At 46.9% G+C, this 13551-nt stretch overlaps 1 protein-coding gene across 4 annotated transcripts in view; it reads left to right on the top strand.

The window, feature by feature from the left end:
* The first annotated feature begins 3767 nt into the window (after positions 1–3767).
* The window catches only part of EPRS (glutamyl-prolyl-tRNA synthetase), a 68865-nt gene continuing 59081 nt past the window's right edge, over positions 3768–13551 (top strand). The window contains exons 1-3 of one of the 4 annotated variants that reach the window (XM_018572200.1): positions 3768–3962; positions 11309–11393; positions 11616–11715. In XM_018572200.1, coding sequence (XP_018427702.1) covers positions 3923–3962; positions 11309–11393; positions 11616–11715 — 225 coding nt within the window. In that variant the 5' untranslated portion in view covers positions 3768–3922. The remainder of the gene's footprint in view (positions 3963–11308; positions 11394–11615; positions 11716–13551) is intronic. The other 3 variants (XM_018572208.1, XM_018572225.1, XM_018572216.1) reach the window with 3 other exon arrangements.

Below are 13551 nucleotides of genomic sequence, written 5' to 3'. Positions count from 1 at the left end.
GCTGGTGCGGGTCTCCGATCCAGCGCTGACTCCTTGGTCCTTGCTGGCACTTCCACGGTGTCTGCATGCAGGTGCACGCCGTCCATAGACTTACCTTTTGTCTCTCGTCTCCCAGCCGAAAATGTGAACTGCGCATGCTCCCGCCCCACGATGCTTTGCGGCCGCCTGAGAATTTTCACATGTTCGGACGGGAGCGCGCGGGGAAGACAAAGGTATGTTTTGTTTTTGTTTTTACACTTTTTGCATATATCTACTGCTTGCTAGCAAAAACACTGGAGGGTTTAATAACCCTTTAACTATTAACAACAAAATGTATTACTCGGCTCAGCTGTAGATCCTCAAATCATCTCTGAATTGGTGCTGACACTGTCCTTCCTTCTGGAGGGTGGCTACTTTTGTTTCCCATGGTCCCTGTGTGTATTGTAAAGTAGTCACCTCTCCAAGCTCGCTCCCGGGATGGACTACAATCTCAATACAAATTAGCAAATTAAACGTGAGATTGTAGTCCCATCGCAGGAGTGAGCTTGGAGTTTGGGAAAAAGCTTGGGTATAGATTTACTTTAATAGCTTGATAGCTTCTAGAGTCCTCTTTTTGAAGATTCAGCTAATAGTGAGCTGTGTACTCGAATACTAGTCATTGAGCTATTAAAGGCTGTGAGACACTGCATGTGGAGCGGTGGTGTGCGGACCTTTTGCGCGCAGTGAGAGCTCGCATAGCTGAGCATGCCGAGATGAAAAATATCATCCTCAGCCAATCGGCTCACTTGTATAAGCACGCGCGTCACAATGCGAAGTCCATTTGGTTGTTACGCGCAAGCCAATTGGCTGAAGATGCAGTCATTCATCTGGCCGCGCTCAGCTCACACACTGCATGTGAACCTCCGTGCCTGACAACTTTTGCTTTGCTCTACACGGCTTTGCATGCAATGTGTCACGGGCTTAACCAGGATGAACACGAGTGTCAACCATTCCTGTCACTAAACCCAATTAAGTCCATACTAGACATGTGCGCCAGCAAAAAATTCATTTCGGATTTTTAGTTTTCCGGGTTTCAGATCAGAAAGTCAATTCGTTTTGGTATTCATACTCATCCAAACGTATTTTCATTGCAGCAAAGTGACATTGGAAGGAGAGGAGAGACGTATGTGCATACCACGCCACATGCCCTCAACATGGGGAGGTTGTTTTTGGAAAAGCACCCTGTACCCTTGTGGTTGAGGACAAGGGCCTCTTCCCCACAACCCTGGACCGGTGGTTGTGGCGGTCTGCGGGCAGGGGGGCTTTCCTTTTATGAAAGGGGGCACCCAGATCCCGCCCCCCCCTCGTGAATGAGTAAGGGGTAGTTGTTACTCCTACTCATTCACCAAATAAACTGTCAAATTGTAAATAAACTCACAACATCGTAAAAAAGTCCTATTTATTTGAAAAAAAAACAAGTTTTTGACAAATCTTTTATTAAAAAAACAAAACGCATCCTCACATCCATCACGTCGTCCAGTGATGTAGATCCAAGTCAAGCACGATGCACTACAGCCGCCAACTCGCCGAAAGAAAAAAATACCCTACGCCTGCTGTCATGACCAATCCCGACGAACTTTCCACACAAAATGACAGCTCTGACCCGAATGTTAACAAAGGGGTGGAGGGAGTCGTTATGTCATGGGACTTGTTTCACCCCTTTGTTGACTCCCGAATAGCTCTGCAAGGCTGCTGCCCATCCTCCCTAAAATTCCCACCGCGCCTAATGGGTCTGGTATGAATTGGGGAGGGGACTCCACGCTGTTTTGTTTTTTAAAGTTTAACAACACCAGTTCATTCTGAATGATCAGTTGCATCCGAAACTTCGTTATCCGAAAAGATACGTTCTGATTCGTTCTTTCTATCATTCGGAAATGCAGATGCATACGACTGTCGGAATTTCCAAAAATTCATACGAATTTCAATTTGGAGGGAAACTAATCGCACATCTCTAGTCCAAACCCTGAAGAAGGGGAGCGTTGGTGCCCCTGAAATGCATTGGCCGTTTTAACCCATGATGCTCTGATATGAATTAAATCAATTATCTTTGGACTCAATGATTGGTGTGGCACTCTTACTACTTTAAAGCTGGCCATACACCTTGCGAGCATCGGGCGAAACTTTTCGTTGTACGATTTTCGTACGGCGGCCCCATCCTGCTCCGATTATCGCAAGGTTCAATTAGCGGTAGTTTAAAAAAACACCTGGATGAATTGCGTTAATCGACCGCACGTATTTTCGTTTGCGCATGAACAGTGTTAATTGTACGAATTTTGAGGTACGGAAACGCCACCAACCTTGCGAAAATCGTACAATTGACCGCAGTTTTCTAACCTGCTGGAAAGTCAAAAGTCAATTGATTGTATGGTATTTGCGATTGTACACTGCCCATCAACCTTATGAATATCGGACGAAAACGCGTTCGATAACGAAAATCGGCCGATAATCGTAAGGTGTATGGGCACCTTAACTCCTGAGCAATTAAAAAAAAACCCTATAACACTTGCAGACTCAATCCAAAGCCTTAAGGTGCCCATACACCTTACAGATATCGGCCGCTTTTCGTATGCGAACTCGTTTTCGTCCGATATTTGGAAGGTTGATGGGCAGTGTACAACCGCAAATACTGTACAATCGATCGACTTTTGACTTTCCAGCAGGTTAGAAAACTTTGGTTGATCGTACGATTTAACGCAAGGTTGGTGGCGTTTCCGTACCTTAAAATTCGTATGATTTACACTGCTCATGCGCAAACAAAAAAAACGAGCGCTCGATTACCGCAATTCGTCCAGGTGCTTTTTTTTTTTAATTACCAGGGATCCCATGATAGCACAGAAAGCAATAGCTGCTTTGCTATCTGCAGGTTTTTTTTACATTTTATTATTCTGACAGTTGCAGTCGTCAGAATAATAAAAAAAAAATGCATAGGAAAGCATAGGTAGATTCCTATTGGCTATTTCACTTTGCAATAGCAAACTAGCAATCCTATGCCTTTTAATTTTTTTTCTGACTGGCGGCGGGCTGCGGCTCCCGATGTCTGGAAAAAAAAACCGATTGCAGGAAAAGGTTTACTCTGCGCGAACGAGCAGAGTAAACCTTTCCGGGAGGAAGTGTTTCTCTCCCGGGCGGCCTGGAGCTGCTATCTAATAGCGGGAGACTCCCGGAGCGGCCGGGAGAGTTGGGATGTCTGAATTACTGCTGATTGAACCTTGAGATAAGCGGGGCAGGATGGGGCCGCAGTACAAAAATCGCAAGACGGTTTGGTCATTGGACAAAAAGTTTCGTCCGATGATCGCAAGGTGTATGGGCAGCTTTAGATACACTCTTTTTCCCTTGATAAGTTGTATACATTAGCAGAACAATTGTAAGCAAACCTTCCCAAATGACCCTAAATCTGTGATAAGTACATGATTATAAAGTATGAATACAGATAATGTGTACTGTATGCAGGTTTGGATGAACCAGTGCTCGCTCCTGAGTTTACTGTCACTTTAATATCATTTTAATTAGAGTATTGCCAACCTGATTCAAGCATTGCATCAGCATCTGTCACGTGGTCAGCAGAGCGGGCTGCCCCCAGCGGCGTCTCTGGGTACAGCAGTACGTACTGCGTAGCTCTGTGATGATCGCGAGTGTACGCCGTGGCCATGGTGAGGGCTCGCGGCGTTCCAGGCTGAACCTTTCCCGAGATGCGCAAGCAGCTGAGTGACTGCTCTACCCACAACAAAGATGGCGGCGCGATGATCATTCATTGTCCAAGATGGCTCCCCGTGGCGGAAGTGTGCATCTGTCAGTAGAGGGCTGTGCTGAGCATGTGTGTGCCGGAAGCTCTTGAGCTCTTTCTCATTCAGTCGGGAGCTTCGTGGCAGCCTGCGGGATCCGGAGCAGGAGAGGGAGAGAGAGCATGGCGCCCAACCTGACCGTATCCAGCAACCCTCCACTGGGTAATGACAGCCTGCAGGGGGCACTGTCACCTCCGTAGCTCAATGTGACTGGCAGGGTCGGGGATGAAGAGGCAGAGAGTGTTTCCAGTTGGTGTGCTGGGACCACTGGTTGTGTTTCCAGGGGTTCTCGGTGTGCAGTCTATGGGATGGGGATCAGTTTAATACACATTTTATGGTACCTCTATCTGTCAATTTTCAGATTGTGAAGGATAATATCAAGACTGAAACGATTTGGAGGTGACAGAGCAGATGTTATGCTGATCAGGGACTAATTCCTCCAGATCAATGGGGTCCTGGAGGTTGGTCGTCTGATTGTAGGGATCCTGAAGGGTGGCTGTCTGATCACTGGGGTCCTGGAGGGTGATTGGCTGATCACTGGGGTCCTGGTGGGTGATTGGCTGATCACTGTGGTCCTGGAGGGTGATTGGCTGATCACTGGGGTCCTGGAGGGTGATTGGCTGATCACTGGGGTACTGGAGGGTGATTGGCTGATCACTGGGGTCCTGGAGCGTGATTGGCTGATCACTGGGGTACTGGAGGGTGATTGGCTGATCACTGGGTTCCTGGAGGGTGATTGGCTGATCACTGGGGTCCTGCAGGGTGATTGGCTGATCACTGGGGTCCTGCAGGGTGACCGGCTGATCACTGGGGTCCTGCAGGGTGACCGGCTGATCACTGGGGTCCTGCAGGGTGACCGGCTGATCACTGGGGTCCTGCAGGGCGGCCGTCGGATCAGCGGGTTCCCGGAGGTTGGGCATCTGATCGCAGGGGTTCCAAAGGGGGGCCGGCGGATCGCAGAGGTCCCCGAAGGTGGCCGGCTGATCTTGATGGTCCCGGAGGATGGCTGGCTGATCTCTGGGGTCCCAGGGAGTGACCATGATTATCGGGGTCCTGATGATCAGTGGGTCATCCAAACCCAGTGATCCCAGTGAATAGGATCCCAGTGATCAGTGGGCTATTCTAAGGGACCCCAGTGCTGAGCAGGGACACTCTGCAGAACCCTGCTGATTGCTGGGTTTTTCCCAGAGATTGTTTCTCTGGATACTGGGGTCCCAGGAAGTGTCCTTGCTATTTGCTGTGGTCCTGGCAATGTCCCCCTGATCAATGGGGTTCCAGAGGTTGTTCCTGCTGATCGCTGGGGTCCCTGAGGTTGGCCCTCAATTCACTTGGGTCCCTGAGAATGACACTAATGACTGGGGTTCTGCAGAGTGTCCCTGCTCAGCACTGGGGTCCCTTAGAATAGCCCACTGATCACTGGGATCCTAGTGCATGGCTAGCTGATGACTGGGGTTCTGGAAAGTGTCCCTGCTGATCGCTGGAGTCTCCCCTGATCACTGGGGTTTGGATGACCCACTGATCATTGCACTATTGGAGGGTGGAATGGCTGATAATCAGTGAGGTCCTGAAGAATGGTTTGCTGTTCTCTGGGCCCCAGGAGAATGGTTTGTTAATCAATGGGGTCCTGGAGAATGGCCCACCAATCACTGATGCCTCAAAGAATGGTTTGCTAATCACTGGGGTCTCTGAGAATGGGCCCACTGATCAGTGGGGTCAAAGAAAATGGTTTACTAATCACTGGGGTCACGTAAAGTGTCCCTGTAGTTTCCTGGAGAATGGAACACACGGACAGGAGAATGGCCAGCTGACCACTCTAGTCCTGGAGAATGGAACACACGGACAGAAGAATGGCCAGCTGACCACTCCGGTCCTGGAGAATGGAACACACGGACAGGAGAATGGCCAGCTGACCACTCCGGACACACCTGGAGAATGGTTTACTAATCGCTGGAGTCCCAGAGAATAGGCCACTAACTGCTAGGATCCTGGACAGCATTCCTGCTGATTGCTGGAGCCTGGAAAGCATTCTTGCTTGGGGCCCACAGAGCATCCCTGAGGATCGCTAGGGGCCAGGAGAGTGGTCTTTGCTTGCAGACCCCGAAGTGTTGTGTGTTTCATCAGTGTTGTGGAATCCTCAATTTAGTTTCTGTGCTGTATACTGCTTATCTGTCAATCTGGGGACCCCAAAAATAAATTTGCAGAAGCTAGTTGAGGGCATAATCCATAAGATGCACAGCACTCCTCTTGGTCTAGGGTGCTTCTCCTGTGGGACCAGATGCCAAATCCCTTAATATCTGGGCTGATGTAAATTGATAGCACATAAAGAAGGAAATAGTACTGGGGCTGTTTTAAAGAAGAACTCCAGGAATTTGTTTTTTATTAACCCTTGGAGTGGGGCTACCCCTGCACTACAAGGGTTAGGTGCTTGTGTCTAGATTCAAAAACAAAAGGTTATACTCACCAGATGCTCAGAGTCCTTCCAATGTCTCTTCCCCTCCTCTGCAGTAGCCCAAGGTCCAGTGATCAGAGGAGAGATCAGCGGCTAGAAGCCGCTGAATCTCTCTCCGATCGCTGCGGGCAGACCCGCCAAGCCGGTCCTGGGCGCTGCACGGTGAAACCGTCACCGGATCACTTGTGCAGCAACTGTGTTCTTGTTTTAACCACTTCTGCGGGCTGCCGTATCTAGACGTATTGCGGCACGGAAGTGGTTAATAGGAACTGGTCTGTTTCCTGGTATCCTGTCACTAGAACAGGTCAGAAAGGGATGCTTGCATCTGATTGGATGCTTTGGACACCTCCATTATAATCCTTTTCAGATGTTTGTCTGTCCTCTAAATCATTGGTTGCTGGTTTTGTGATTCAAAGTGTTTGTACTAAACAATACATTTTATAAAAATAATCTTGATGGCAATAGTGACACCAGGAAGTAAAGCAGTGGAAAGAGTATCAATGATGTCTGAAAATATCTAACATACCGTTACTATAGGTTCCCGAGTTCTGGGGTCAGATTGGCGACAGATGAATTCTGATTGGCTGTGGGTAATATTTGAATGGCTCAGTTTATTATGTTCTCTTTGCACTGGATTACATAAAATGGATAAACCAGAAGGCAATACCTTCCCTCTTCTAGAGCTTGTTCTCTGGGTTCCCCAACCAGCATCAGCCCTTTTGGAGGCTTTATGGCCAACTGTGGCCCTGGTGTAGCATTGCTTGCATGCTCTCATCTTGATGCTGTATTTTGCTGTTTTTTTTTCAGCTCTATTAAAGTGTTTTACCCGTAATGAGGATATTTGAGATCTGAGCAAATACAGGTGCAACACAATAATAAAATGATTCCACCTTTTTAGTAACAATTATGCAAAAACCCAGAGGATGTAATAAAAGAGATTCAAATCTTAATATCATGAGACTGCAACATGTATATACAAATACAAACTGGCTGGCCAAAAACAAAAAAAGTCATCACCTGGATTTAGTGTTATTATCTGGAGTTGCTTCAGCTGATCAGGTCTAGGTTCAGCAACATGTCCCCAAAATATACTGGATGTCCAGGTTTTTCTATCAATTGTTTTTTTTCTTCCCTGATGGCACATTGGGCAGATTCCAAGATGACAATGTCAGGATTAATTGGGCTCAGATTGTGAAAGTGGCTCAGGGAGCAGGAGTCATCATTGTCACACATGGATCGGCCACCACAGAGTCCAGACCTTAACCCCATTCAGAATCTTTGGGATTTGCTAGAGTAAACTTTACGCAGTGGTCCGACTCTCCCATCATCACTACAAGATCACGGTGTAAAATGAATGCAGCTCTGGATGGAAATAAATGTTGTGACATTGCATGAGCTGATCGAAATGATGCTACAGCGAATGCATGCTGTAATCAAAGGTAAAGGCGGCCCAACAAAATATTAGTGTGTGCGTGTATAATTTACAAACATTGAACTGGACATAGTCTCTGCCAAAAAACTGCTGGTCCTACCTCCTGGTCTTTTTTAGTTCCACTTTAAAGGAGAACTATGAGGTGAGTGATTTTCACTGTCACAGGTCGGCTCAGTAGACTAGCTGATGGAGCAGAGATCTGCTTCAGCTTCTGTAGCTGGAGAGTGACGCTGATTGCAGGAAGTGATGTAATATACATCACTTCCTGCATTTGGGGACTGAGAGGAGATCAAAGAGAGATCGTATACTGAACTCCCTTTGGTCTCCTGTCACAGAGCCGTGCTGGTCCCGGCCGCATCGGGCACAGCGGATCTCGGGACCGGCAATGGCAGTGACAGCTGCTAATACATACGATCGAGCGTCTCCAGAGACGCCCGATCACTTGAATGTAAAGCTGCCAGCCGGCCGTGTAATTACAACGGCCGGCCGGGAAGCTGCTCGTCGGGCTCCACCGTCCTCTCGTGGACGAGTGGATTTTTCAAGGTGTGTGTTTTTTTGTTTTTTTTCCCCCTGGATGATCACATGACAAACTGTTTGGTCATCTCCCATTGGTCCTGGATGAGTCAGAGACCGGCGCGGAAGTGATGTTATCGTCACCACTCTCGGCATCAATACACTATGAATACAGAATTCTTGTGCTCAGGGGGCGGGGCCATGACACCACGCCCTCATATGGAAAACTGATGACATTTTGTGGCGAATATGATGTAGTGTTGGAGGTGGGGTATCAGCTTTGGAACTGAAGGAGAGTAATGCAGCCATTGTTTGTTTTTGTTTTTTAATATCTGGGGACATCTATAAAAATAATTAGCCCGTAGTTGGGCTTTAAAGCATATCTGAACCCACAACATGATTGACCTTTACTTCCTGTTCTACTGACAAAGCTTTACTAGACAGGAAGTGAGTGGAACTCACCCACACAGACAGAAATTCAAATTATTTTGTTCAGAATAGGAAAGGGTAAAACCTCCATCACATCTTTTATAGCTGTCTGTGTCCTGTGTCAAATTGTTCCTTTCATCCTGTCAGGTAAAACTGTTCAGCAAGACAGGAAGCGAGGGAAAATCTCCCTAACGGAGCCGCGGAGAGCAGTAACCACCTGACAAGGGTTCTGGTCCTTCCCCAATCCAGCCGAAACTCGGAAAAAAAGTTTTTGGCTTGACACACTTTAAATTTGGAAAACATTGGAAGAAACTTCTGCCAATTTTGTATTGTTGTTTGGGAACCTCTTGGAGGGATTTCACCTCACTTCCTGTCCATGTGACTGCCACTGACAGCAGGACAAGGACAGGAAGTGATGGGAGCTGCTGTCGCTGGGACTGGAAAGTTTGGACAGTAATAACCAGACAGAGGATCTAATTTCCCCATTTTACTGAAAAAGTTTGTCTCTCTCTTGAAGAGATGTCCTTTTGTCCTGACAGGAAGTGAGCGGAAATTTCCCTAATCAGGTTACAGACTGCATTAAAAACGTAACTATCCAAAACAAAGAAAAAAAGTTTTGCTCGAGTTGGTCTTTAAAAGCTGATTTTTAGTGTTTTGTGGCAGAATACCTTTCTTTAAAAAAAATTAAAAAAAATAATACTTGGTTTAGAACCGGCCCTGAAATGACTTTGAATCTTGCCAGCAGAGCGCCATTTCTACTTTTCTTTTATGGACATTGATCTTGGCTGATTAATGGACAGAGCAATGCATAATGCAGCACGGCTTACTGTCCTAAAATAAAGCCAAACAGCCATTGGGAAGGATGCTAATGGGTTTCTGTAATAGGTTTGTCTCTATTGCTGGATGGTGATTCAGCTGCTTCTCTCCATTACTGCTGCGCACTAGGATGTTCCATACAAATAAATATGACTGTCATTGGGCGTGTTTCTGATCTCGTTATTTGGATCATGTAGAAAATGTTACAAGGATAAACTGGCTGCTGCCACACATCAGAGGGGCAAATATAGTAATCAGAGTCCACAAAGGGTCCCTCCAATTTGCCTTCAGGTTCAGTTACTTTAGTTAAAGGTCATGTTGGGGCATGACACAAACACGTGGTTAGGTTTCCACTGACTGACAAATTACTGTCTGGCTTAATTTAGTGTATGGTATATACTGCCAGGTTTCTAATACTTTTTGGGCTTGCATACCCTGTGGCGTCTGATGGATTTTGTGCCTGTATCTCCCACGCTGTCTGCTTTTCCTCCGGCAGCTCCCTCGCTGTCTGCTTTTCCTCCAGCATCTCCCACGCTGTCTGCTTTTCCTCCGGCAGTTCCCTCGCCCTCTGGTTGTTCCTCCGGCAGCTCCCTCGCCCTCTGGTTGTTCCTCCGGCAGCTCCCTCGCCCTCTGGTTGTTCCTCCTGCAGCTCCCTCGCCCTCTGGTTGTTCCTCCGGCAGCTCCCTCGCTCTCTGGTTGTTCCTCCGGCAGCTCCCTCGCCGCCTGGTTGTTCCTCCGGCAGGAAAAAATCGAGGGTTTAATGTCAATTATGACAGTATTACAGGCTGGCTGCTTTCAGTTTCTTTTCTTTTTTTATAGTGACAGAGTTTTCATTTGAACATTTTATGATGTAACTGGAAATTTCCTAGAAGGTGAAATGGTTTTCTTCTGTGCATAATCCTGGGCGTGTGCAATACCTGGGTTCCCTTGAGCCATCAATCAGCAGGAGGTGCAGAATTTGAAGAGGTAGAACCTGTTTTGTATAGACAAGTTTATAGTAGAGGGAATTGTTCTGATCATCCGATGCCACAAATTACATTAAAGAAGAACTCCAGGAAAACATTTTTTTAACCCTTGCAGTGGGGCTAAGTCCTCGTTTGTGTCTAGGCGCTAAAAATAGTTATACTCCCCAGACTATCCGAGCCGGCTTGTTCCTAGACGGTGTCTGGAGCTCCTCTCCCCCTCTGCTGCAGCGGTCTTAGAATCCTGGTGCCATCGTGCTCTATACACTGTGCATAGAATGCGTATAGATGTGAGGACATCGAGGAGTAATCCATCTGTGCAGAGGAGGGGGAAGACATGCTTCAGTGATCACAGAGGCAGGGAGCCGGCTCGGATGGTTTGGTGAGTATAACTTTTTATTGTTGGCACCTAGACAAAAATGAGCAATTAACTGTGTGGGAATAGCCCTCAACAATGAGCACTTAACCCTTGCAGTGCAGGGGTAGCCCTCCAAAACCAGCACTTAACCCTTGCAGTGTGGGGGTAGCCCGCAAAAACGAGCACTTAACCCTTGTAGTGTGAAGGTATCCCTCAACAATGAGCACTTAACCCTTGCAGTGCGGTGGTAGCCCTCAAAAACCAGCACTTAACCCTTGCAGTGCGGGGGTATCCCTCAACAATGAGGACTTAACCCTTGCAGTACGGGGGTAGCCCTCAAAAACCAGCACTTTACCCTTGCAGTATGGGGGTAGCCCACAAAAACCAGCACTTAACCCTTGCAGTATGGGGGTAGCCCTCAAAAACCAGCACTTAACCCTTGCAGTATGGGGGTAGCCCACAAAAATGAGCACTTAGCCCTTGCAGTGCGGGGGTAGCCCACACATAATTGCAATGTAGTCATAAGTCCTCTGTGTTCTCTTCTTGCAGCTGTACTATGGACTGTGGACCATCTAAAAGGCAAAGTAGAGATCCATGTGGAGGATGGGAAGGAGACTGTCCTGCGAGAGTCAGAGTGAGTATCGGCTCTTTTTCCACAATGAATCTCCCTGTCATTTTACTCTAAATTGTGATTTCCTGCCGCTGATCATGTGTGATGTGAACAATGACACGGGTGCTCGGTGCATATTCTGCACACTGTTGTGTGCAGAGTATATTAAATTGAGTAGTTCCCATAAATTCTTTTGGTGCTCCACTGCTTCGGTCTATAATATCCTCATCTTTCTGTCTCTTGCAGAGGGGTAACTTTCAATGACGTGAACTCCATTATCCGGTACCTGGCCCGACTTGCTCCAGAAGCTGGACTGTACGGCTCAAATCTGATGGAGCAGACAGAGGTATGAAAGAATGAGCAATGGTCGTATGACTGCATGTTTGGGTTTTTCCTCGCTTTCAGCGACAGCGGTCTAGGGCTGCAGCCAACATTTATTTTAATAACCGATTAGTTGGCTGAGTATTTTTTCGATTTAATCGGATTAATAAAAAAGATAAAATACCATCTTTATTTAAAATTAAATACAGAAGTGGAGTGTTCCAAACATAAAGTTTACTTCAGAATACAACTGCTTGCATAGTTTTTTGCAAGTGCCCCACACTGGAACGCACAGCATTGCAGTAGCGCGCGTTCCAGTGCAGGCGATGGCACTGCAGGTGGGAGCTGGCTTTGGGATGCCATTGAAATGAATGGCACCTCAACACACCTCCCGCGCCAGCATTTATCAGGCAGTAACTGAAAATGACTTATTCTTAAAGGAGAACTATGGGGTTAGGGCTTTTCCCCATAGTTCTCCTAAGGGTAACGGGAGGACACAAATTAGCGTCCTGCCGTCACCCAAAGCTCAGTATACCGCGAGCTACATGTGTTCGCTCACCTCCCGATCTACTGAGCCAACCTGTGACAGTCTCATTGTCACAGGTCGGCTAGAACTATGAGGAAGAGTGAAAATCACTCACCTCATAGTTTTCTTTTTAACTTTACTGTTAGGGGCTTTGGGGAAATATCAGCAAAATTTTCCCTTTTTAAATTAGAAAAAAGTTTGAGCACACACAGTGTATAATCTTTTTCTGCAGCCCCAGCACTCGAACAGGAAGCACTCAGTACAGAGGCTTCATGTTCATTCATAAATTGAGGAGATGGTATCTGTTTACCATGTCTACAATCATGAATGAACGTGAAGTGATGTAGATCACTTCCTGTTTATTCATAATTTGGGACACAGTATCTAAATAATATGCCCTAAATTATTTACAAACATTGCAGTCATCGGTACTGATCACTGTGATGTTTGAATATTACAGGGAATAATCAGCATATTTCACATATTTGCTGATCATCCCGCAGCTCTACTACCCGCACCGCCCTGTTTGGCCTCTTGACAGCTCTCTCCAATACGCTGGGCACCAGCAGGTGGATTGGCTAGGTGTCGCCTCCAATTTCAGCTGCCTCTGCTGATACAGGTGGGGGAAAGCAGCGGGGATCGACGGGAACACAGCACGCTCCTAGCGGGAGCAGAGAGCAGCAGGGCCGATGCGGTGGGAGGAAGGAGGTTTGGGGGAGCGCTCTTCACCGCTGGGCAACCGCTGCAGGGGTCTATGTCCCTTCCAATCCCTGCCAGGGATCAAAGAGGACACTGAGCTGATGAAACACCAGCTCCTAGTGCGAAGGAGAGAAGCACTCCAACTAATCAATAATGAGAATCGTTGACAACAATTCTCATTATCGATTGGTTTACAGCATTACAGCGGTCACTTTAAATGTTCCTTCCATCCAGGAAAAAAAGCCATTTCACAATAATACAATATTTTTTTGTGAATTGAACATTTTGGTGCAAAAATGATCATGAGGCATAACAAAGACGTGTAAAATAATTCCTATGGCTTTGTATAGTGATGATAGTAGCGGTGGCAGATGATTGTAGCGCCAGACCTGTGCAGTGCTGAGCTGGGTTGACTCTGTCTGTATTCTGGAGTTACTACTTTGGGAGCTCAGCTGTTCTGCCACGTCTGCTCAGCTGCTGGAAAGCTCTTGGCTGCTTTATCCAGCTTTGTGTAACTTGAGTCTTCACTTTTTTTTTTTGATGCATCTATGCTGGCAAGACTCTTAAATAAAACCAATCACTGTCGGGCTTCAGCAAAATATGAGGATTTAGGCTTAAAGAGACACTGTCGCCATA

Source organism: Nanorana parkeri, unplaced genomic scaffold, assembly GCF_000935625.1.
Source record: "Nanorana parkeri isolate BGI_ZX_2015 unplaced genomic scaffold, ASM93562v1 scaffold43, whole genome shotgun sequence".
In the NCBI taxonomy this organism is placed as follows: Eukaryota; Metazoa; Chordata; class Amphibia; order Anura; family Dicroglossidae; genus Nanorana; species Nanorana parkeri.
This window is presented reverse-complemented; position numbering and strand designations above follow the sequence as displayed.